The sequence below is a fragment of the Oryx dammah genome, unplaced genomic scaffold, assembly GCF_014754425.2.
Source record: "Oryx dammah isolate SB20612 unplaced genomic scaffold, SCBI_Odam_1.1 HiC_scaffold_5, whole genome shotgun sequence".
In the NCBI taxonomy this organism is placed as follows: domain Eukaryota; kingdom Metazoa; phylum Chordata; class Mammalia; order Artiodactyla; family Bovidae; genus Oryx; species Oryx dammah.
In genome coordinates, this window is record NW_024070189.1 from 94,406,904 (window position 1) to 94,426,173 (window position 19,270).

The window sequence follows — 19,270 nt, forward strand, 5'->3', positions numbered from 1 at the left end:
CAGTGGGTGGGGCCTGCGCCCGGAAGCCGACGGCTCTATCTGTTGTGGGGGGGAGGGGAATTGAGGCTACGGCTGCTAAAGACCCCTCTTAACCCGGGTTGCCGGGGTTCCTCCGCCGACTGGACGTCCTTGGGGTGCAGCCCAGGATGTTCAATCAGAAGGTAGGTGGGAAAAGGGGAGAGATCAGTGCCCAGAGTACAGAGGGGACCCCTCTATTAGATGTTGGGGCGACGGGGGGAAAGAAACTCAGGTTGCGGCCACCCGGGGTGAAGAACCCTCCCCCTGCTCATGTCTCCGGATCCTCCCACCGCGACGGAGCATCCCTGGGAGGGCCGCCAGGGCCTGGAGCGGGGAGCCGAGGGCTGGCCAGTGCCAGTCGGCGCTGAGGGCGCGTTCCGTTGCCGCGGCGGGTGGTACAGGCTGGCAGACACGCGCTGGCAGCCGCGGGCTGGCAGCCCGTACCCCAAGAGGAGGAGGGGGCAACTGCTGGCGATCTCCAGCGCTCTGCTTTGGGGGCCGCCCCCTCGCCTGCCCCCAGCCCCGCCTCCCGGACAGGGGCCGCTCTCTCCGCTCCCGGCCGCGCGACTGTCGAGCGCGCACTACCTGGGCGCAGGGGTGAGTGTCCACCACTGGGTCCTTTCGCGCGCGGGGCTCGTCCCGGCCTGGGGGTGGGGGTTGCCCTGGCCACCACCTTTGTCCCCTTGGCTTGGATTTCTTGGGCCTTTCCCGAAGTCTCTTGGAAGGGGAAAACCTGAGATTTCGGGACTGGGTGCTGGGACCCGGGATGGGGGTGGAAGGCACCCGGAATCCCCCCGCCTCGTCCTCTACCAGCCACACCACTGCAAGTTTCGCTACCTCACTCTTGTCTCCAGGCAAAAGGAGGAGAGGTGGGAGGTACACAGGCTGCGAACCACTGCGCAGTGTCCCTAGCGCAGCGAGTGTGACCCTGGGGTGACCCTCATCTGCGTGTATTTGGTGTCCCCTTCCCCCCAGCATGGCTGAGTCCGTGACTTGCTGTGAGTCTGTATTTGCGCCTGGTTCCCTGTGTGCAGCTCGAGCCGTCTGGGAGCCATTTGTTTCTGCCCTGTCCAATTAAATCCGTTCCCCTCCCCAGGCCCTGGTTTTCTCGTCTGTTCAGTGGGACTTCCGTGACTGTGTCTCAGTTTCTGCGTGGATGTGTTTGTGTGGAGCATGAAAATCTTTGTGTCTGCTTCTTTGCGAGGTACTTCGTCTGAGCCTCAGTTTCCTCGTCTGTAAATTGGGGTTAAGGGGAGACTGCCCAGGGTATGTTAGCGCGAAGTCACAGTTAGGAGGTATTATTATACTTTAATGACGTGTATGTCCCTCTGCAAGAGTCTATGAGAGGTGAATTCCGTCTGCTGCCCTCAGGCTCTGGCCCTGCAAAATGGGTGGAGTTTTCTCTGCCTTCTCACTGGGGTTTTGCAGAGAATGAAGGGGGGAGTTCGCAGGGAAAAAACCTCTATGCAGCAAGGCGTGTAGATTGTGGGGTTCTGGGTCCCAGGGGGTGGGTGGAGGTTGTGAAATTGTGGCCTGTGAGACTAGGCATAAGATCCTGTCTGTGTGTGGGGGAATTTGTATATATCTTTCAGTGTCCATGTGTGAATGTACTTCCTTTTTAAAAAATTTTATTTTTGTGCTTTCTTTTTTAAAAAATATTTTTATTTATTTTTGGCTGTGCTAGGTCTTTGTCGTTGGGAGAGCTTTTCACTAGTTGCACCCAGTGGGGACTACTCTCTAGTTGCCCAGCACGGACTTCTTGCACGGGTTCTTTTGTTGCAGAACATGGGCTCTAGGGCGCTTGGTTTTCAGTAGTTGCGGTGCGTGGGCTCAATAGCTGTGGCGCACAGGCTCAGTTGCTCTGCGGCCTGTGGGATCCTCCCGGACCGGGGATTGAACCCTTGTCTCCTGCACAGGCGGGCGGTGGGTTCTTATCCCCTGGACCACCAGGGAAGACCTGAACGTACTTTCATGGTTCCCTGAGAGGGTGTAACTGCTCATTTTGCCGTAGTTTGTGACTATCTGTGCACATGTCCTTGTCAGTGAGTCACTGTATTTGTCCCGTCTGTGTGTCTGTTTCTGTCTGTTTTTGACTAAGATGGCTCTGGATATCCGTGCCTGTGTATGAATTATTAGTGTCCCTTTCGTGTGGGACTCTGTTACCCTGTCCCCTCGTGATATGATTTGTCTCCTTGTGTCGGCCTGTCTCCATGGACACCCCCCTTCTATCCCAAATTCCCTCTGGGCCCCAGCGTGCGTGTAGGGTAGGGAGTATGGGGTTAGAACCCCTTCCCAGGTCAGGCGCCGCTTATGCCTGCCTTCGCAGGCCGCCGGGGATGGTGCGCATCAGGCCTGACATTGCTCCCACCTCTCCGCAGCCTTGGGGCGGGCGGCCCATGGAGCCGGGGCTGTTGCGGCCCGCGCCGGTGAGCGAGGTCATCGTCCAGCACTACAACTACACCGGCAAGCTCCGCGGTGCGCGCTACCAGCCTGGCGCGGGACTGCGTGCAGACGCTGTCGTGTGCCTGGCCGTGTGCGCGCTCATCGTGTTGGAGAACTTAGCCGTGCTGATCGTGCTCGGTCGTCACCCGCGCTTCCATGCGCCCATGTTCCTGCTTCTGGGCAGCCTCACGCTGTCCGACCTGCTGGCCGGCGCCGCTTATGCCGCCAACATCCTGCTGTCCGGGCCGCTCACGCTGCGTCTGTCGCCCACGCTCTGGTTCGCCCGTGAAGGCGGCGTCTTCGTGGCGCTGTCCGCGTCCGTGCTGAGCCTTTTGGCCATTGCACTCGAGCGCCTCCTCACCATGGAGCGTCGGGGACCGGCGCCCGCCGCCCGTCGGGGGCGCACGTTGGCGCTAGCGGCCGCCGCCTGGGGCTTGTCGCTGCTCCTCGGACTACTGCCAGCGCTCGGCTGGAACTGTCTGGGCCGTCTGGAGGCCTGCTCCACCGTCCTGCCGCTCTACGCCAAGGCCTACGTGCTCTTCTGCGTGCTCGCCTTTCTCGGCATTCTGGCCGCCATCTGCTCGCTCTACACGCGGATATACTGCCAGGTGCGCGCCAAGGCGCGGCGCCTCCGGGCGCACCCCGGGACTGGCGAGGGCTCCTCGATGCGCGCGCGCCACACGCCGCGCTCCTTGGCGCTGTTGCGCACGCTCAGCGTGGTGCTCGTGGCCTTCGTGGCTTGTTGGGGCCCCCTCTTCCTGCTGCTCTTGCTGGACGTAGCGTGCCCGGCGCGCGCCTGCCCTGTGCTCCTGCAAGCGGACCCCTTCCTGGGCCTGGCCATGGCCAACTCGCTCCTGAACCCCATCATCTACACGTTCACCAACCGCGACCTGCGTCACGCGCTCCTGCGCCTCGTCTGCTGCAACCGGGGCCCCTGCTGCCGAGACCCAGGTGCCTCCCGGCGGTCGGGGAGCGCCCCTGGGGCTTCGGGCGACCTGCACCGCTGGCTGCCTCCCGGTCTGGATGGCAGCTCCAGCCGCTCCGAGCGCTCCTCGCCCCACCGGGACGGGTTAGAGACCAGCGATTCCACCGGCTGCCCTGGTGCACCCACGGTCGCCGGGACCCTGGTAACCCCGCCAGCTACAGACTGACGCCCTTTGACCGCCATTGCCCTCCCTAAGAGCTCTGTTGCAGACTTTCTTTTTAAATAAAGGAATTTATAGGAAAAAGCAGCCAAAGATGAAGATGGTGGAGGCAGAAAAGACCTAGGAAAATATATTTTATTGACGCTAAACTCCACAGCAATGAACAAAACAGACAAAAATCCCTGCTTTTGTGGAATTGATGTTCTTGTGTCGGACTCAGAGATGATTACGGAGTGAAGAAGTGTGGAGATGATTCCGGTGACAATACAGTGAGTGATGCGATGGTGGTCAGGTGATGTGAACATGTGATGTGAGCTGAGGTGATTATTATCCTGGGAACTTTTATTTTTGGCATGTGGGATCTTAGTTCCCTAATTTGGAATGAACCCACAACCCCTGCAGTGGAAGCAGGGAGTCCTAACTGTGGACTGCTAGGGAATTCCCTGTCCTGGGAACTTCTGAAGGAAGAGCATTTCAGAATGGGGGAACAGCAGGTGCAAAGGTCCTAAGGCTAGAATATGCCTGTGTGTTCTCTCAAAAGCAAAGATCTTAGTGCCATTGGAGCAAGGATGGAGAGGCAGACAAGAAACAAAGATAGGAAAATAATGGGGCAAAGCCTTATGGACCCAGGGGAGAAACTTCTGCTCTGAGTGAAGTAGTACTCCCGGAAGGTTCTAGGCAGAGGAAGGACTTAATCAGGCTCAGGTATTTGCACCTGCCTCTGCTCTCTGTAGAAGGTGAAGCCAGGAGAACTGGGTGATGGTAACGGCCTAGGGGAGTGATGACAAGGACTGGGACGGTATGGATTCTCCACAGACTTGGGAGGGATTGGACAGAATTATTGAGGAATTGGGTGTGGGGGAGAAAGGTAGAGGAGAGGCCAAAGATGGAGCACCCCAAAACTTGACCCTAGGAGACTCAGCCTGTTCCTCTGTGAAACAAGATTTTTTTGAAAGTGGTATCAGATCCTTCATAAAAGAATAAAAATATAATTGAATAATAAGAGTAATAACAGTTGATTTTACCCTTGGTGGCTCAGCTGGTAAAGAATCTACCTGCAATGTGGGAGACCTGGGTTAGATCCCTGGGTTGGGAAGATCCCCTGGAGGAGGGCATGGCAACCCACTCCAGTATTCTTGCCTGGAGAATCCCCGTGGACAGAGGAACCTGGCGGGCTGTGGTCCATGGGATTAAAAAGAGTCAGATGCAACTGATTGACTAAGCACAGAACAGCACAGTTATTCCCATAGTATTCTAGACCTGGGACATTCCTTTTTCTCACCTTTCCTACAATCTTGTAAGGTAGGTTTTCTCACTCCCATTTGACAGATGAGGAGAATCCAGGAACTGAGTATTTTGTCCTATTTTCTGAGCCAGGATATTAGCCAAGGAGGTTAGGCTCCACGGTTCCAAGAGGTCTGTTAAGCCCAGACCAACACTCCTTTGTTCAAGGGTCTGCATTTTCAGCCAGGGGTGATATTAGGGACCTGGCTGTGCCCATGAAAGGTTCCAGGTGTCCTGACCACAGTTCCCAGCTGTCTCAGGCTCCCAGCTGTCCCCAGGCACATTTCTAACCTCACTGTGGAGAGGCAGGCTGGAGAGGGGCAGGGTGGGTTTGGGGAAAGGGCCTGGGGTTTCAGGTTCAGATTGTGGCATATCACTTGCCGGGACACAGCGGAACTGCAGGCAGCTGAAAAGTACGTAGTGTGTAGGGGTGACGGTGAGGGGCACTGACCAGCCAGGGGACCTGAGTTCCCGTGGGCCATGCTCACGCCGTCCCTGCACGCTGTAAGCACTGAGAAAACCAACCTATTTCCTGGAACATAAACACTCAAGCCTGGGGTCACATGCCAGTGCGCTTTGAGAACTGATTCTACCAGTATCCCCAGGCTCCTGTGATCTTCCAGGGCAACCTGAGCCACCCCACCCCATTGCTCAGTTGTTTGATGATGGTGTGATAGCAGAAGAGTTATTTACTTGTTCACATTCTACAAAATTCAAAAAGCACCAGTTACCACTCCTGGATATATACACTTGGGAAACTTGCAGATGAGCTGAAATGTAAATACATCTCTCTTTTTACACAACTTTAGCATTGCTCTTCACCTTGCTTTGATCGTTTAATAGTATCATCTTGGAAATTGTTGCATGTCTAGATTTTGTACTTTGTTAATTAGAACAGCTTTGGTGCCTTAAACAACCAAAGTTTATTTCTCATAGTTCTGAAGGCTGGAAGTCCAAGATCAAGGTGTCAGTATGGAAAGCTTCCGGTGAGAACTCTCTTCCTAGCTTATAGACAGCTGCCTTCTGGCTGTGTCCTCACATGGTGGAGAAAGAGATCTAAGTTCTCTGGTGTTTCTTCTGATGAAGGCACTAATGCCATCATGAGGGTCCCACCCTCATGACCTCATCTAAATCTACCTCCCCAAGCCCTCATCTCCAAATAACATCATTTATTTTTATATGTGGGCTCAGTCGCTCAGTTGTGTCTGACTCTGCGACCCCATGGATTATAGCCTGCCAGGCTCCTCTGTCCATGGGATTTTCCCAGGAAGAATACTGGAATGGGTTGCCATTTCTTCCTTCAGGAGATTTTCCTGACCCAGGGATCAAACCCTAGTCTCCTGCATTGGTAGGCAGATTCTTTACCACTGTGCCACCTTGGAAGCCCAAATTCCATCATTTGTTATGTTAGGGCTTCAATATATGATGGTGGGGAGGGGGCACAGACCATAACATTTTTTTATGTCACTTTATTTTTTAATTGAAGAATAATTGCTTTACAGAGCATTTTTTTCACATTTAAAAATATTGAGGTAAAACATTTACAAAGCTAATGGCTTCTTTTTACTGGCTGCATAGTATTTCATAGCATAGATTACACCAGGGCCCTAGGAATGCACACATGTTGAGTCCAACATTTGGCATTTAAACATAGTATTGCAATAAACATCTGTGTACATACATCCTTGTAAACGTGTGCAAGGGTACCTTGGATAAATTACTGCACATGTCACTGCTGGGTCTCAGGGCTTGTAGATGTTAATTTTGAGATATACCAGAGGTTTCCTTTGGCATGTGGAAAAGGGTGTGGGTTTGCTCACAGCCTCAGCCACTCCCCTTACAGTATTTGGCAGTTATGCTATGGCACCACCTCTGGAGCCACTCAGAACCACAGCTTCACCACCGCCACCGGCATGGGAGGAGAAGCAAAGAACCCCAGCCCAGCTGCCTTCTGCGTGGGATTAATCCCAAACCCAGAGCAGGGAGGCAGAATCTTCCAAATTCACCCTGGGGGTAGGGGGGGAATCCTTTCTTAGACCAGTATCTGTTTAGTCTAGAGTTTCATACAGACGGGCTCTTAAAAGAAAGAGGGAAAAAAAACCCCACATACATTTAAAAGTTAACTTTATATAACAAAGAGCATAAATGAAAAATCAGTATCACTTTCCATGAAAAATAACAATCATTCATATTTATTGAGCACTAGCATTCTCAATTAGTTCTCCCAATAATCTACCAGGTAGGTGCCTGTATTATTAACATCTATTGTTACGTGGTGCCCAACTCTTGGAGACCCCATGGACTGTAGCCCACCAGGCTCTTCTGTCCTTGAGATTTCCCAGGCAATAATACTGGAGTGAGCTGCGATTTCCTTCTCCAGGAGATCTCTTCGACCCAAGGATCGATCCTGTGTCCCCTGCATTGCAGAAGGATTCTTTACCGTTGAGTCACCATGGAAGCCCTATTAACATTTTACGAGGAAGGAAATTGAAGCATGGAGCGGTTAAATTATGGGTCCAGCAGCGCAGAGCTAGAGGGTGGCAGAGCCGGAGTTCGAATTCCCAACTGCGAGCTCCTCGCGCCTCCAGATTGGAGATACAAAATAAAAACAATGAAAACCCCAGTAGGTAGGTAGACCGCTCTGCCTGGATCCTTCGGCCACCTGAACGTGAGGCCTGCACTGTGTGGAGTTAAAAGAAGCGCAGGTCGTGGGAAGCAGACTCGCGCTGAGACGACGAAACCCGGCGGATGGAAGGGACTGCGAAGGGGTCGGGGAACGGGCCTGGTGGGCTTAGCCGTGCGCCCTCGCCCGCCGCCCTATTCCTCGCCCGCCGCCCTATTCCTCGCCCATGGGCGCCGGGCACCTGAGGGAAGGGCGGGGAATCACGACTCCTTCCCCGCCGCGCCCTCTCCGCCCTCTCCCCGCCTCCTTCTCGGGCGTCCCGAGGCTAACCCCCCACTCGACGGCCGCGACCCCGTAGGCCCCGCCGCCCCGGAGCCCAGCCACAGCCCCCCTCCCCGCCGCCCCGGACAGTGGAAGCGCTCGCGGGTCTTCAACAGCGAAAGTCAGGCGGGAGCCGCCCCCGGGCCAGGCCACGGCCCCTCGGGCTTCCCGGAAGCTCGGTGCGCGGGTGGCACCAACGTGCCCGGAGCCACCGCTGCGCCCCCTGGCATCCCCACCCCGCGGTGAGAGTATCGGAGGCTACGCAGGTGAACGCGCAGGCGGCGGCGGGGAGGGGTATCCGGTGATCCCGGGTGCAGGGAAGCGCTGGGCCTCGAACCCAGGTCTTTGATTCTAGGCGGCTCCGACCACGCGGGCTGGGTGCGCCCAGGGCTGGGTCCTTGGCCCCGCCGCGATTATCGGCACTGCGGACGCCGCTCTGGGGCTGCGCAACTGGGCAGCAGCGAGCGTGGGCGGGGAAGCGCGGGGGGGGAGCGGCCCGCTGCCATCTCCGCCGCCCGAGGCCCGGGGCCGCGGGGACTTTTATTCTGACACGGCCGGCTCCCGGCTCTGCTTAGTCATGGTGACCTGCGCGCGTTCCGCGCCTCCCCCCTGCGAGCTGCGATGGAGGCGCCCGGGCCTGGGCGACGGAGGCGGAGCCCGAGCGCGGCCATGGCGGGGTGAGTGAAGCGGCCCGCGCCCGGGCTGAGGGCACCGAGGGTCTAGAGTGCTCTGCGACCGTGTCCGGGGGCCGGAGCACTGGGCGATGCGGGGCCCGGTCGCCTCGGGATTTCCCGCGGCTCCGCGGAGGGCCAGGAGGGCGCGGCTCGAGTCCGGACCTTTTGTTGGACGGCGCGACCGGCGGGTGATTCCTGGAGCTAGAGGCCCAGGAAGCATCGCTCGGACGGAATCCCGGGGATCCCGGGGCGTTTGTGGCGGGGGGACCTTGGTCTGTGGCCCGGGGCTTGCGATGGAAAGGCCGCGGCGGGGTCACTTCCTCCCTTCTCTAGGCCTCGGCTGCGCCGGCGGGACATGCGCAGTCCCCCCACCTACCGCTTCTTGGCGGGGTGGGGGGCGGGGGGGAGAAGTGTCCAGTGCCCAGGGGGCACCGTTGACCGTTTGGCTAAAGACCAAGAGGCAGGCCCGGGCCTCGGCTGGGGAGAGGCGGCCAAGCAGTGTCCAGGGCACGGTGGAAGAGGAGGGTGCTTTGGCAGGCACAGTGGAGTGGGCAGTCAGCCAGCCACAGCTTACTGACCCCTGCGTAGTGCCAGGCCCCAGGCAGACTGCAGGGGAGGCACAGGAGAAGGTGGGCAGGACCCTGACCCACACAGGGCTACCTGCCCTCTGAATCCTGAGGCTCAGGGCCAGAGAGACCCTTCATCCATCAGCAAGCAAGCAAGGGAGCTCATTTCCATTCCTGAAAAGTGGTGTGATGGAAATAAAACAGAGGAGGTGACTCTGAGTGGAGCCCAGGAAACAAGAAGATGAAGAACCTCTTGTAGATCCCTTGCCTTCTCTTTGCTTGAGTTTTTCAAACCCAACTCACGCCCTGACCCTCCAGACTCCACAGGGTTCACTGACACCCTCCCTTCGCTAGTGTTTCTCATCACACTCTTCCCTGATTCTCCAGGTCAGCTCTCATTCTGCCTCTGAGTCTTTGCACTCACTGTTCCCTCTGCCTGGAAAGCTAACACCCCCCCCCCCCGCCCCCTTCATAAGTTCATCCTTCTAGTCCCATCTCCAAGACAGGCCTGGACTACCTGATTTTAAATAAATACCTGCACGCTACACTTTCACTTATTTCACTTATAGTCCTTTCCTCCCCAGTGTTGGCTCCAGGGGGGCTCAGTGCATGTCTGTCTGCTCCTTGCTGTGTCTCTGGTGCCTAGAACAGTGCCTGCACATGCCCGAGAAATGTTGATGGGGTGAATGAAGGAATGAGTTGGACATGCTGTGAGAAGGGATGGACCCCAGAGAGCTGGAACAGAATGGGCAAAGGGAACAGGTTGACGGGAGCTGACTGTGAAAGGCTTTGCAGGCCATTGAAGAGTTTGGTTTTATTCTTCATGCCACAGAGAGTGGTCAGGGGGATTCTGAGCAGGGGAGGGGCACCATGTGACGTACGATTTAAGGTGGGCCCTTGGACTGGTGGGGCTATGGGTCAGTTAGGGAGCTCAAATGAACACTGCTTTACCCGGGCTTGGGAAGGAAAAGTGGTCTCCAAGTCACTTTATCTTGGAAAAGAAGGCCTAGCCCCCAGCCCTGTGCCCAGCCCTGTGCTCTCCCCCTCCAGGCCCCTGAGTGCCAGTGGTGGTGTTGTCCCTTGTCACCTGGAACCCCATGCAGCCGGAACCCAGGCCTAGCGGGGCCGGGGCCCATACCCAATTCCTGCCCCTGAGACCACAGCGCCCTGAGGGGGCAGGGGACACGGTGATGTACGCCTCCACCGAGTGCAAGGCCGAGGTGACACCCTCCCAGCATGGCAACCGCACCTTCAGCTACACCCTGGAGGACCACACCAAGCAGGCCTTTGGCATCATGAATGAACTGCGGCTCAGCCAGCAGCTATGCGACGTGACGCTGCAGGTCAAGTACCAGGACGCGCCTGCTGCCCAGTTCATGGCCCACAAGGTGGTGCTGGCCTCGTCCAGCCCCGTCTTCAAGGCCATGTTCACCAACGGGCTGCGGGAGCAGGGCATGGAGGTGGTGTCCATTGAGGGCATCCACCCAAAGGTCATGGAGCGGCTCATTGAGTTTGCCTACACCGCGTCCATTTCCATGGGGGAGAAGTGTGTGCTCCACGTTATGAACGGCGCTGTCATGTACCAGATCGACAGCGTGGTCCGTGCCTGCAGCGACTTCCTGGTGCAGCAGCTGGATCCCAGCAATGCCATCGGCATTGCCAACTTCGCTGAGCAGATCGGCTGTACGGAGCTGCACCAGCGTGCCCGGGAATACATCTACATGCACTTCGGGGAGGTGAGTGAGGGACGGGGACATGGCACCAGGGCTTCAGAGCAGCCTTGGGAGGACCAGGGAACAGACAGGTGGTCATCACCATCTCCCCTTGAGAGGTGAAGGGTCAAGGCAAGGAGATGTAGAAAAATAGGGTTGAGCTCTCAGTCTAGATATCTGTGACAAATCTAGGAAACAGCTAAAGAAAGTGAGACTGTCATGGATGTCTGGGCTCCCTGGGGTCAAAGGTGGGGACAGAGGGCAGTGACTCTGACAGCAGTTCCACCGTAGGCTGCCCTGAGCAGGGCCTGACGTTCCATGCAGTTAGTAAATATTTATTGAACACCCGTGACATGCTGTCAACTGCCAGTGTGACCCTTACACATGTTTTCTTTAGTCCACAGAGTATTGTGCTCACACTAATCTTTGTTTCATTTTCATTTTCAAGTGGAGGAAGTTGTGAGTAGAGAAAATGAGTGCTTATTGATAACTTGGTGTGGGCCAGCCTCTGTTCTAAGTGATTTCCAGCCTTTAAATCTGAGTCTTCCCAGCTATCCTAGGAGGAGGTATGCTTTGGAGTGCCTTCCTGGATTTTTTTTTTTTTTTTTTGCCACACCACACAGCTTGCAGGATCTTAGTTCCCTGACCAGGGATTGAACCCTGGTCCTGGCAGTGAAAGCCCTGAGTCCCAACCACTGGACCACCAGGGAACTCTCCCCTTCCTAGAAATTTTTAAAATCATCCTCCCGTGGCTGGGACCAGCTAGGTGGACACTACCCTTGGTCTCTATGCCTCTCCTTCGCTACCATCTTGGGGGTTGACCAGATGCCCCAAGAAGCTCTGACATTAGTCTTAGGACTTATGGCTTCCAGGATGGTGGCCCAAGAACAGGGTTGTCCCACTGACCTGCACAACAGTAGTGTCAGGGGGTTGTCTCGGCTTGGGGTAACAGGAAGCTAGGATCCCGCTGATGTGGGGTGACTGAAATTATTTATATAGGCCAGTGCCAGGTAAGAAATATTTACCTTAGCAATAACCCTGCTATGAGTTAGCAAATAATATAATCCTCCTTTTATAGAGGAAGAAAACCAAGGCACGGAGTGTTTTAGGTTTTTGCCCAAGGTACAATTAGAAGGTAGTGGGCCAACACTGCAACTCAGGCTGCTTTCTTCAAGCCTGAATTTTATTTTCTTTCTAACATATTCTGTTGCTATTTCCTTTGACAGAGAAGGCAATGGCACCCCACTCCAGTACTCTTGCCTGGAAAATCCCATGGACGAAGGAGCCTGGTAGGCTGCAGTCCATGGGGTCGCTGAGAGTTGCACATGACTCAGTGACTTCACTTTCACTTTTCACTTTCATGCATTGGAGAAGGAAATGGCAACCCACTCCAGTGTTCTTGCCTGGAGAATCCCAGGGACGGCGGAGCCTGGTGGGCTGCCGTCTATGGGGTCGCACAGAATCGGACACGACTGAAGCGACTTAGCAGCAGCAGCATTTCCTTTGAAGTCAGTCTGCTCTTTTGAAAAAATAATTTCATTAAAGAAAGAAAGGGGTAACATTCTTAAAGTTCAGATACAAACATACAAAATCTAAGAGGTAATGTTTTTTCTTTTTCTCATTTATGTACTTACCTGCTATATGCCTGGCATGTAGTGTTAACTCATTGAATTCTCACACACTGAGAGTTCCATACTATTCAAATGCCTGTTTCTTTTCTTTAAATTTTTATTTCTTTGTGGCTGTGCTGGGTCTTCGTTGCTGCTCACAGGCTTTCTCTAGTTGCAGTGAGCAGGGCCTTTTCTCTGATTGCACTGTGCAGGCTCCTCAGTGCAGTGGCTTCTCTTGTGGAGCACGGGCTCTAGAGCAAGAGCTCAAAGATTAAGGCACATGGGCTTAGTTGCCCCAAGGCATGTGGTATCTTCTCTGTCTAGGGATCAAACCTGTGTCCCCTGCATTGGCAGGTGGATTCTTAATCACTGGACCACCAGGGAAGTCCCTCAAATGCCTATTTCACACCTGAGGAAGCTGAGATTAGCAGAGGCAGATTGAGTGTCTTGTCCAAGGTCCTGGCAGGGGCTTGGCAAGGTGCTGGGGGGTGGGTGCCGGGGTCCAGCCCCAGCAGGATCCAGGGGTTCCCTCAGGATGGACAGCATTGGCGAGAGAGAGAGACAGACAGACAGACAGACACAGGGAGACCAAGCTTAGGTGAAACAGGTCTGTAACTTTATTTTTAAAAGGAGCTTTTATACCTTGGGTTGTACCTAGAGGGGGATGGAAGATGCAGAGTCATGCAGGGTCAGTAGTTCTGACCCTTATTGAAACCAGGCTTTCTTTCTTTCTTTCTGCATACCTTTCTATATACAAAGGTCTTATGTGATTTATATCTTCTTCTGGCCTGGAGGCCTGTTAACATTTTATGACCCTTTATTCTGATAAAGGTTAGTCAACCAGAAAACTTATTTTCTCTAAAAGTGTTTTTTCTAAAGTCTGGTGCAACTCTCAGAAAGTACTAAATAAAGTTACATTCCTATGGGACAAAGGTGCAGTGGGTTATAAGAAAGAAAAAATTTATTAACTCAAAGGTCTAATGTCGCTAACACCAAGGCTACTACTTATTTTCCCTACATACCAACTATATTAACTAGTATACTCCCAGGCACACAATGGGTAAGGGATATGGAAACTTGGCAGCAAGCATTGGCTCAAGAGTGAAATCCTTCACCAACACTATTCTAATAATTTTTATTCCTCGAAGGGCTGTATGCCTATTAGGACTTTAGAATGTTTAAGTTCCCCTGCCTTTCATGGTTGGGAAGTTGTGAACAACCATGTGGGTTAGTTGTAAGAGTATGGATAAACCTGCCACACAAGTAGAATGCTAACAGAGGGGTTTGAATTGAAATATTCCTTTCATGCCCAGGAGACTTATCACCTAGAGCCCTAAGTTGATTTTCTCCAGAGAAAGGTGGTTGGGGATAGCCCCCTGTTAATGCCAGAAGAGTAAGTGAAAGGCATAATATAGTTAACAGTAGACAGATTTTGTTATCCGGGTAGATGCTCAAGCAGGTCCAGGGAGTCCCTCGAGTCCTGATCCGCCTTGCCTGTCAGGTTTCTTCTCATGACCTTGTCACAGGTAGGATCTCGTGTGCTGGCTCCTGGCAGGTGGGAGTGGAGAGAGACCTGTAAGTCAGCCCATGACACTGTCGCCCTCTGCAGGTGGCCAAGCAAGAGGAATTCTTCAACCTGTCCCACTGCCAGCTGGCAACCCTCATCAGCCGGGATGACCTGAATGTGCGTTGCGAGTCTGAGGTCTTCCACGCCTGCATCAACTGGGTCAAGTATGACTGCGAGCAGCGGCGCTTCTACGTGCAGGCGCTGCTGCGGGCTGTGCGCTGCCACTCGCTCACACCCCACTTCCTGCAGATGCAGCTGCAGAAGTGTGAGATCCTGCAGTCGGACTCCCGCTGCAAGGACTACCTGGTGAAGATCTTCCAGGAGCTCACCCTGCACAAGCCCACGCAGGTGATGCCCTGCCGGGCACCCAAGGTGGGCCGCCTCATCTACACGGCCGGTGGCTACTTCCGCCAGTCGCTCAGCTACCTGGAGGCCTACAACCCCAGCGATGGCACCTGGCTCCGGCTGGCAGACCTGCAGGTGCCCCGGAGTGGCCTGGCGGGCTGTGTGGTGGGTGGGCTGCTGTACGCCGTGGGCGGCCGCAACAACTCGCCTGATGGTAACACCGACTCCAGTGCCCTGGACTGCTACAACCCCATGACCAACCAGTGGTCGCCCTGCGCCTCCATGAGCGTACCCCGCAACCGAATTGGGGTGGGCGTCATTGACGGGCATATCTATGCTGTTGGCGGCTCCCATGGCTGTATCCACCACAACAGTGTGGAGAGGTGAGTGGTGGGGGCAGGAGGCATGGGATCCGGGGGTTCTGCTGCTAACACATCCCCCGCCATTGGGATCTGAGGGTTCCTCCTGTCTTTTAAAATACTTCTTTATTTATTTTTGTCTGTGCTGGGTCTTTGTTGCTGCACGCAGGCTTTCTCTAGTTGCTGTGAGCCGGGGCTGCTTTTCGTTGTGGTGCACAGGCTTCTTATTGCAGTGGCTTCTCTTGTTGTGGAGCACAAGCTCGAAGTCCACCAGCTTCAGTAGCTGCAGCATGTGGGCTCAGTAGTTGTGGCACAGGCTTAGTTGCTCCACGGCACATGGATCTTCCTGATTAAAGACACAGGGATCGAACCCATGTCTCCTGCCTTGGTAGATGGATTTTTATCCACTGCACCTCCAGGGACGTCTTCCCTCAATTGCTGAGTGCTTTTCTTTGTGCCTTGACTTCAGGGAATGGAAGCCTCAAGGTGAAGCTAAACTCCTGGGAGATGTATGGTCATGACCCTGGATGATGTGTCCTGACCTGGGAACTGTTTACAGGGCCATCACATACCCATACCACGACTATTAGCAGATTTGGAAAAAGTTCCACCAGTTTGAAACTGTCGGAATGTTAATATGCTAATTTTGTTAAAACATGACACCTCACTGCTATCTATCCACAAATGGTTGTAAGAAGCACACTTATGAGGTCCGTTAACGTGGAAGGTGCCCCCTTAGATGTGGTGCCCTTGTGCAGTACACAGTCTATGTACAGTACAGCTGTGCATGGTGACCCTGTGTTTGCGTGTGTGCTCACTCAGTGTGTCTGACTCTGTGACCCCATGGACTATATAGCCTGCCAGGCTCCTCCGTCCATGGGATTTCCTGGGCAAGAATACTGGAGTGGGTTGCCATTTCCTCCTTCAGGGGATCCTCCTGAGCCAGGAACTGAACTGGTGTCTCCTGTGTCTCCTGCATTCATACAACACTTAGCTTAGGCGGTGGTCTGATGGAGCTATTTGAGTCCAGCAGAGGTACAGGCGACCTTGAGCAGATGGGGGCCATGAACCTCAGTTTCCTTGTCTAGAAAACGGACCTACTGATAACTTGCATTGTAGGGAATCCTTGTGAGAATTGAAGAGTTCAAGTAAGGGGCTTCCCAGGCGTTGCAGCGGTAAAGAATCCAGCTGCCAATGCAGGAGACATGGGTTCTATCCCTGGTCCAGGAAGATCCCACGTACCTCAGAGCAGCTGTAAGCCAGTGCGCCACAACTATTCAGCCAGTGCTGTGGGAGCCGTGGAGCGGAAACTACTGAAGCCCACCTGCTCTAGAGCCCGTGCTCCACAACTAGAGAAGCCGCCGCAGCAAGAAGCCTGCGCACGGCAACTAGAGAAAAGCCTGTGCAGCCAGGAAGGCCCAGCAAAGCCAAATAAAATTGTTTTTTAAATTAAAAAGAAAAAAACCACCACCACAGTGGAGTGTCAGTGGGCTCAGAGCCTCGGGTTGGCGGGGGCTGCTGTTGTCATTGCTGCTCTGTTGTGGCAGGTATGAGCCGGAGGGGGACGAGTGGCACTTGGTGGCCCCGATGCTGACACGAAGGATTGGGGTGGGAGTAGCTGTCCTCAACCGTCTGCTCTACGCGGTCGGGGGCTTCGACGGGACAAACCGCCTCAACTCAGCCGAGTGTTACTACCCAGAGAGAAACGAGTGGCGGATGATCACACCCATGAACACCATCCGAAGCGGAGCAGGTGGGAGGGGGCTGCGGGGAGGGGAGCAGGGAGGAGCACCCTCCCCACCCTGGGAGTGACCCTCGTAGAGCTCCTTGCTCTTAGCTTTGTCTCTACAGGGCCCCTCAGGGGAGGGGAAGAAGGGAGACGGGTGCCGGGAGAGGGGAGGGTGTCCCCCCAAGAAGGTGATGGCTGGGGCCCCCAAGGCCAGGCCCGGGAGTCATCCTCTCTGTGTCATCCGGTTTAGGAGTCTGCGTCCTGCACAACTGTATCTATGCTGCGGGGGGCTACGACGGTCAGGACCAGCTCAACAGTGTAGAGCGCTACGACGTGGAGACAGAAACGTGGACGTTCGTAGCCCCCATGAAGCATCGGCGAAGCGCCCTGGGGATCACCGTTCACCAGGGAAGGATCTACGTTCTTGGTGAGGCCTGGGCGGAGAAGCCCACCCAGCCCTTCAGTAGGAGGGCTTCACATGCTTCCTTCCTTCCTGCCCGCCCCCAGCCCCCACCCCCTTGGAGTAGTGACCGACCATCCCTCCTGCCCTCCCTGCAGGGGGCTACGACGGTCACACATTCTTGGACAGCGTGGAGTGCTATGACCCAGACACGGACACCTGGAGCGAGGTGACCCGAATGACCTCTGGCCGGAGTGGGGTGGGCGTGGCTGTCACCATGGAACCCTGCCGGAAGCAGATTGACCAGCAGAACTGTACCTGTTGAGCCGCTTCTGTTTCCTGAGCGAAAAAAAAAAAAGTCCGAACCAGAGTATTTGTTTTTGTACAAAAAAAAAAAAAACAAACCAGGGACAAATGAAGAGGCTCCACAGTGCAAATCGTGGCCTCCAGAATGGGAGGCTGGGACACCACAGTGTTCCAATCACGACGTGAAAGAAAAGAAGGCTAGAGTGGGAACTCGTGAGCCTGCCAGAGCAGTCCCAGGAATGTCCAAGGAGAGCCTGCCCAGGAGGTGGGCGCGGGAAGGCGGGCTCCCCAGAGAGATGCCCTCCACACCCGCTACCCCAAGACTAGGCCTGGCTCCCCCACCAGCAGCCGCCACCTCCCTGTGGGATGAAAGCAGGTGCTGGGGACAGGCTGGTTTTCATCCCCTGTGTCTTTGTGATTATTTCCTAGAGGCCTGGGAAGAAGCCCACTGAGGCCTTGGGGGAGGAGGCTCCTCCAGAGGTGTGGACCCCAGGGATGGGCCTGTACATAGAAACCACTGGATTTCGCTGCCCGGACAGTCATTTTGTTGATAAATAGCCCTGTAACTTTCAGATGAAAATAAAGAACAAACTAACTAGTGTCTTCCAACCGGGCTCTCAGCCAGCGATCTCAAACCTGTGGGAACAGAAAGGACTCTTCTCCTGACATGCACTCAAAAGTCTTTTGATTTAAGGCTTGGATTCGAAACCAGTTTGTTATCTCGGCCCCGCTGAATCTTGATATGTAGGGCATCTTGCTCCCCACGAGCAAGCCACACAGGGCTCACTTTGTCACTTTCAACTGCTTTGAAGACAATGACCCAACTCCTTGTCACCTCTCTAGGGCTCCCCGAGATTAATTACACACATGCGCAGTTTATATTTTCACAGTATATATTATTATATTTTCCCAGTTTATATTAAGGCAGAAGATCCCCAACATGGGCTTCTCGGATGGCTCTGTGGTAAAGAAGCTGCCTGCCATGCAGGAGATGTGGGTTCCATCCCTGGGTCGGGAAGATCCCCTGGAGAAGGAAATGGCAACCCACTGCAGTATTCTTGCCTGGAAAATTCCATGGACAGAGAAGCCTGGCAGGCTACAGTCCATGGAGTCACAATTGAGTGTCTAAACAATAAGAATAACTATCCCCAACATGCCTTCCAAATTCAGTGAAAGTCCATCAGGTTATATTTATGTATTTTAATAACATACCGAGGCTTTTGTTTTATTTAGGTGCCTGGGTATTCAAAAGACAAAGGGGTTCTTAGGAGTTTTCTTAGGCAAAGGGCTCAGTAGCTTGGCTCCTTCTGAACAGCCTGTGTAAAGGAATTATGTGGCCTGGATCTTTTCTTCTGCCTGTCAACTCTATTCGTGCTGGGGGAGTGGAAAAAAGAATGGTCTCAACTGTTAGGGATTTCACAGGTTCTTCCAAACAGCTTAGCGAGGGAACATTTGATTCTTTCCCTGCCAGCAAAAACATCCTACGTCCCATCTCTGTGGCTTCACTCAGGCCACCCAAAGGCTGTCTTAGTTGTCTCTAGTTGCCCACTTCTCTGGTCCGTGTCCTAAGATTTTTATGGAACAAGAAAATAAATCTGGGAATTCCCTGGCAGTCCAGTGGTTAGGGACTCAGGGCTTTCACTGCTGGGGCCCAGCCTCCATCCCGGGTCCAGGAACTAAGAGTCTGCAAGCCATGTGGTGAGGCAAAAAAAAAAAAAAAGTTGGTTGCATTGAGTGGATGGGGAAAACTAGAAAGTGTAAAGGGGAAAACTAGAAAGTGTAAACACATCTAGATAGTCTTGGCATTTGCAATGCATTTCTACACATTATTTGATCCTCAATGGTGCTATGAGCTAAGAAGGGCAAGCCTGAGTTCTTTTTTAAAACCTTCATGCATTTGACCATGTCGGATCTTGGTTGTGGAAGATCTTTGATCTTCGTTGAAGCATGTGGGATGTTTCAGCTGTAGCATGTGAACTCTTAATTGTGGCTGGCATGTGGGATTTAGATCCCTGACCAGGGATCCAACCTGGGGTCCCCTGCATCAGGAGCATGGAGTCTTAGACACTGGACCACTAGGGAAGTCCCGGAACTCTACAGATGAGAAGAGGTTCAGAGAAGTGACCTGCCCAAGTGGTGGGGTGCAGACTTGACCTCTGTGGTACCCCA

General features: G+C 54.1%; 2 protein-coding genes and 1 long non-coding RNA gene across 7 annotated transcripts; 2 read left to right on the forward strand and 1 right to left on the reverse strand.

Moving 5' to 3' along the window:
* The first annotated feature begins 46 nt into the window (after positions 1–46).
* Positions 47–6,989, forward strand: S1PR5 (sphingosine-1-phosphate receptor 5). 3 transcript variants are annotated; one of them, XM_040240723.1, is made up of 2 exons: positions 47–615; positions 2,397–6,989. In XM_040240723.1, the coding sequence occupies exons 1-2, from the start codon at positions 289–291 to the stop codon at positions 3,609–3,611; spliced, it is 1,542 nt and encodes a 513-aa protein (XP_040096657.1). In that variant the 5' UTR covers positions 47–288; the 3' UTR covers positions 3,612–6,989. The 3 variants fall into 3 exon arrangements, with proteins under 3 accessions (XP_040096657.1, XP_040096658.1, XP_040096659.1); XM_040240724.1 differs by having other exon boundaries at positions 47–161; XM_040240725.1 differs by lacking the exon at positions 47–615 and adding an exon at positions 695–1,016.
* Positions 6,990–6,996: 7 nt separating this feature from the next.
* On the reverse strand, positions 6,997–10,155 carry LOC120863974. The gene is made up of 2 exons (XR_005721114.1): positions 8,670–10,155; positions 6,997–7,350 (listed from the first exon to the last, which is right to left on the reverse strand). It is a non-coding gene; the product is annotated as an uncharacterized LOC120863974 (long non-coding RNA).
* Positions 7,230–17,710, forward strand: KEAP1 (kelch like ECH associated protein 1). 3 transcript variants are annotated; one of them, XM_040240720.1, is made up of 6 exons: positions 7,230–8,099; positions 10,124–10,809; positions 14,005–14,690; positions 16,214–16,419; positions 16,646–16,822; positions 16,954–17,710. In XM_040240720.1, exons 2-6 carry the CDS (start codon positions 10,171–10,173, stop codon positions 17,118–17,120), a joined length of 1,875 nt encoding a protein of 624 aa, XP_040096654.1. In that variant the 5' UTR covers positions 7,230–8,099; positions 10,124–10,170; the 3' UTR covers positions 17,121–17,710. The 3 variants fall into 3 exon arrangements, with proteins under 3 accessions (XP_040096654.1, XP_040096655.1, XP_040096656.1); XM_040240721.1 differs by lacking the exon at positions 7,230–8,099 and adding an exon at positions 8,159–8,174; XM_040240722.1 differs by lacking the exon at positions 7,230–8,099 and adding an exon at positions 8,386–8,510.
* Positions 17,711–19,270: the final 1,560 nt, after the last annotated feature.

Excerpts from the sequence above, each read along its gene's own strand:
- KEAP1 (XM_040240720.1), top strand. The coding sequence starts at position 10,171 with ATGCAGCCGGAACCCAGGCCTAGCGGGGCCGGGGCCCATACCCAATTC. Across the intron at positions 10,810-14,004 it reads TCTACATGCACTTCGGGGAG|GTGGCCAAGCAAGAGGAATT; the intron begins GTGAGTGAGGGA and ends CGCCCTCTGCAG. Across the intron at positions 16,823-16,953 it reads GGGAAGGATCTACGTTCTTG|GGGGCTACGACGGTCACACA; the intron begins GTGAGGCCTGGG and ends CCCTCCCTGCAG.
- S1PR5 (XM_040240723.1), top strand. The coding sequence starts at position 289 with ATGTCTCCGGATCCTCCCACCGCGACGGAGCATCCCTGGGAGGGCCGC. Across the intron at positions 616-2,396 it reads CGCACTACCTGGGCGCAGGG|CCTTGGGGCGGGCGGCCCAT; the intron begins GTGAGTGTCCAC and ends ACCTCTCCGCAG.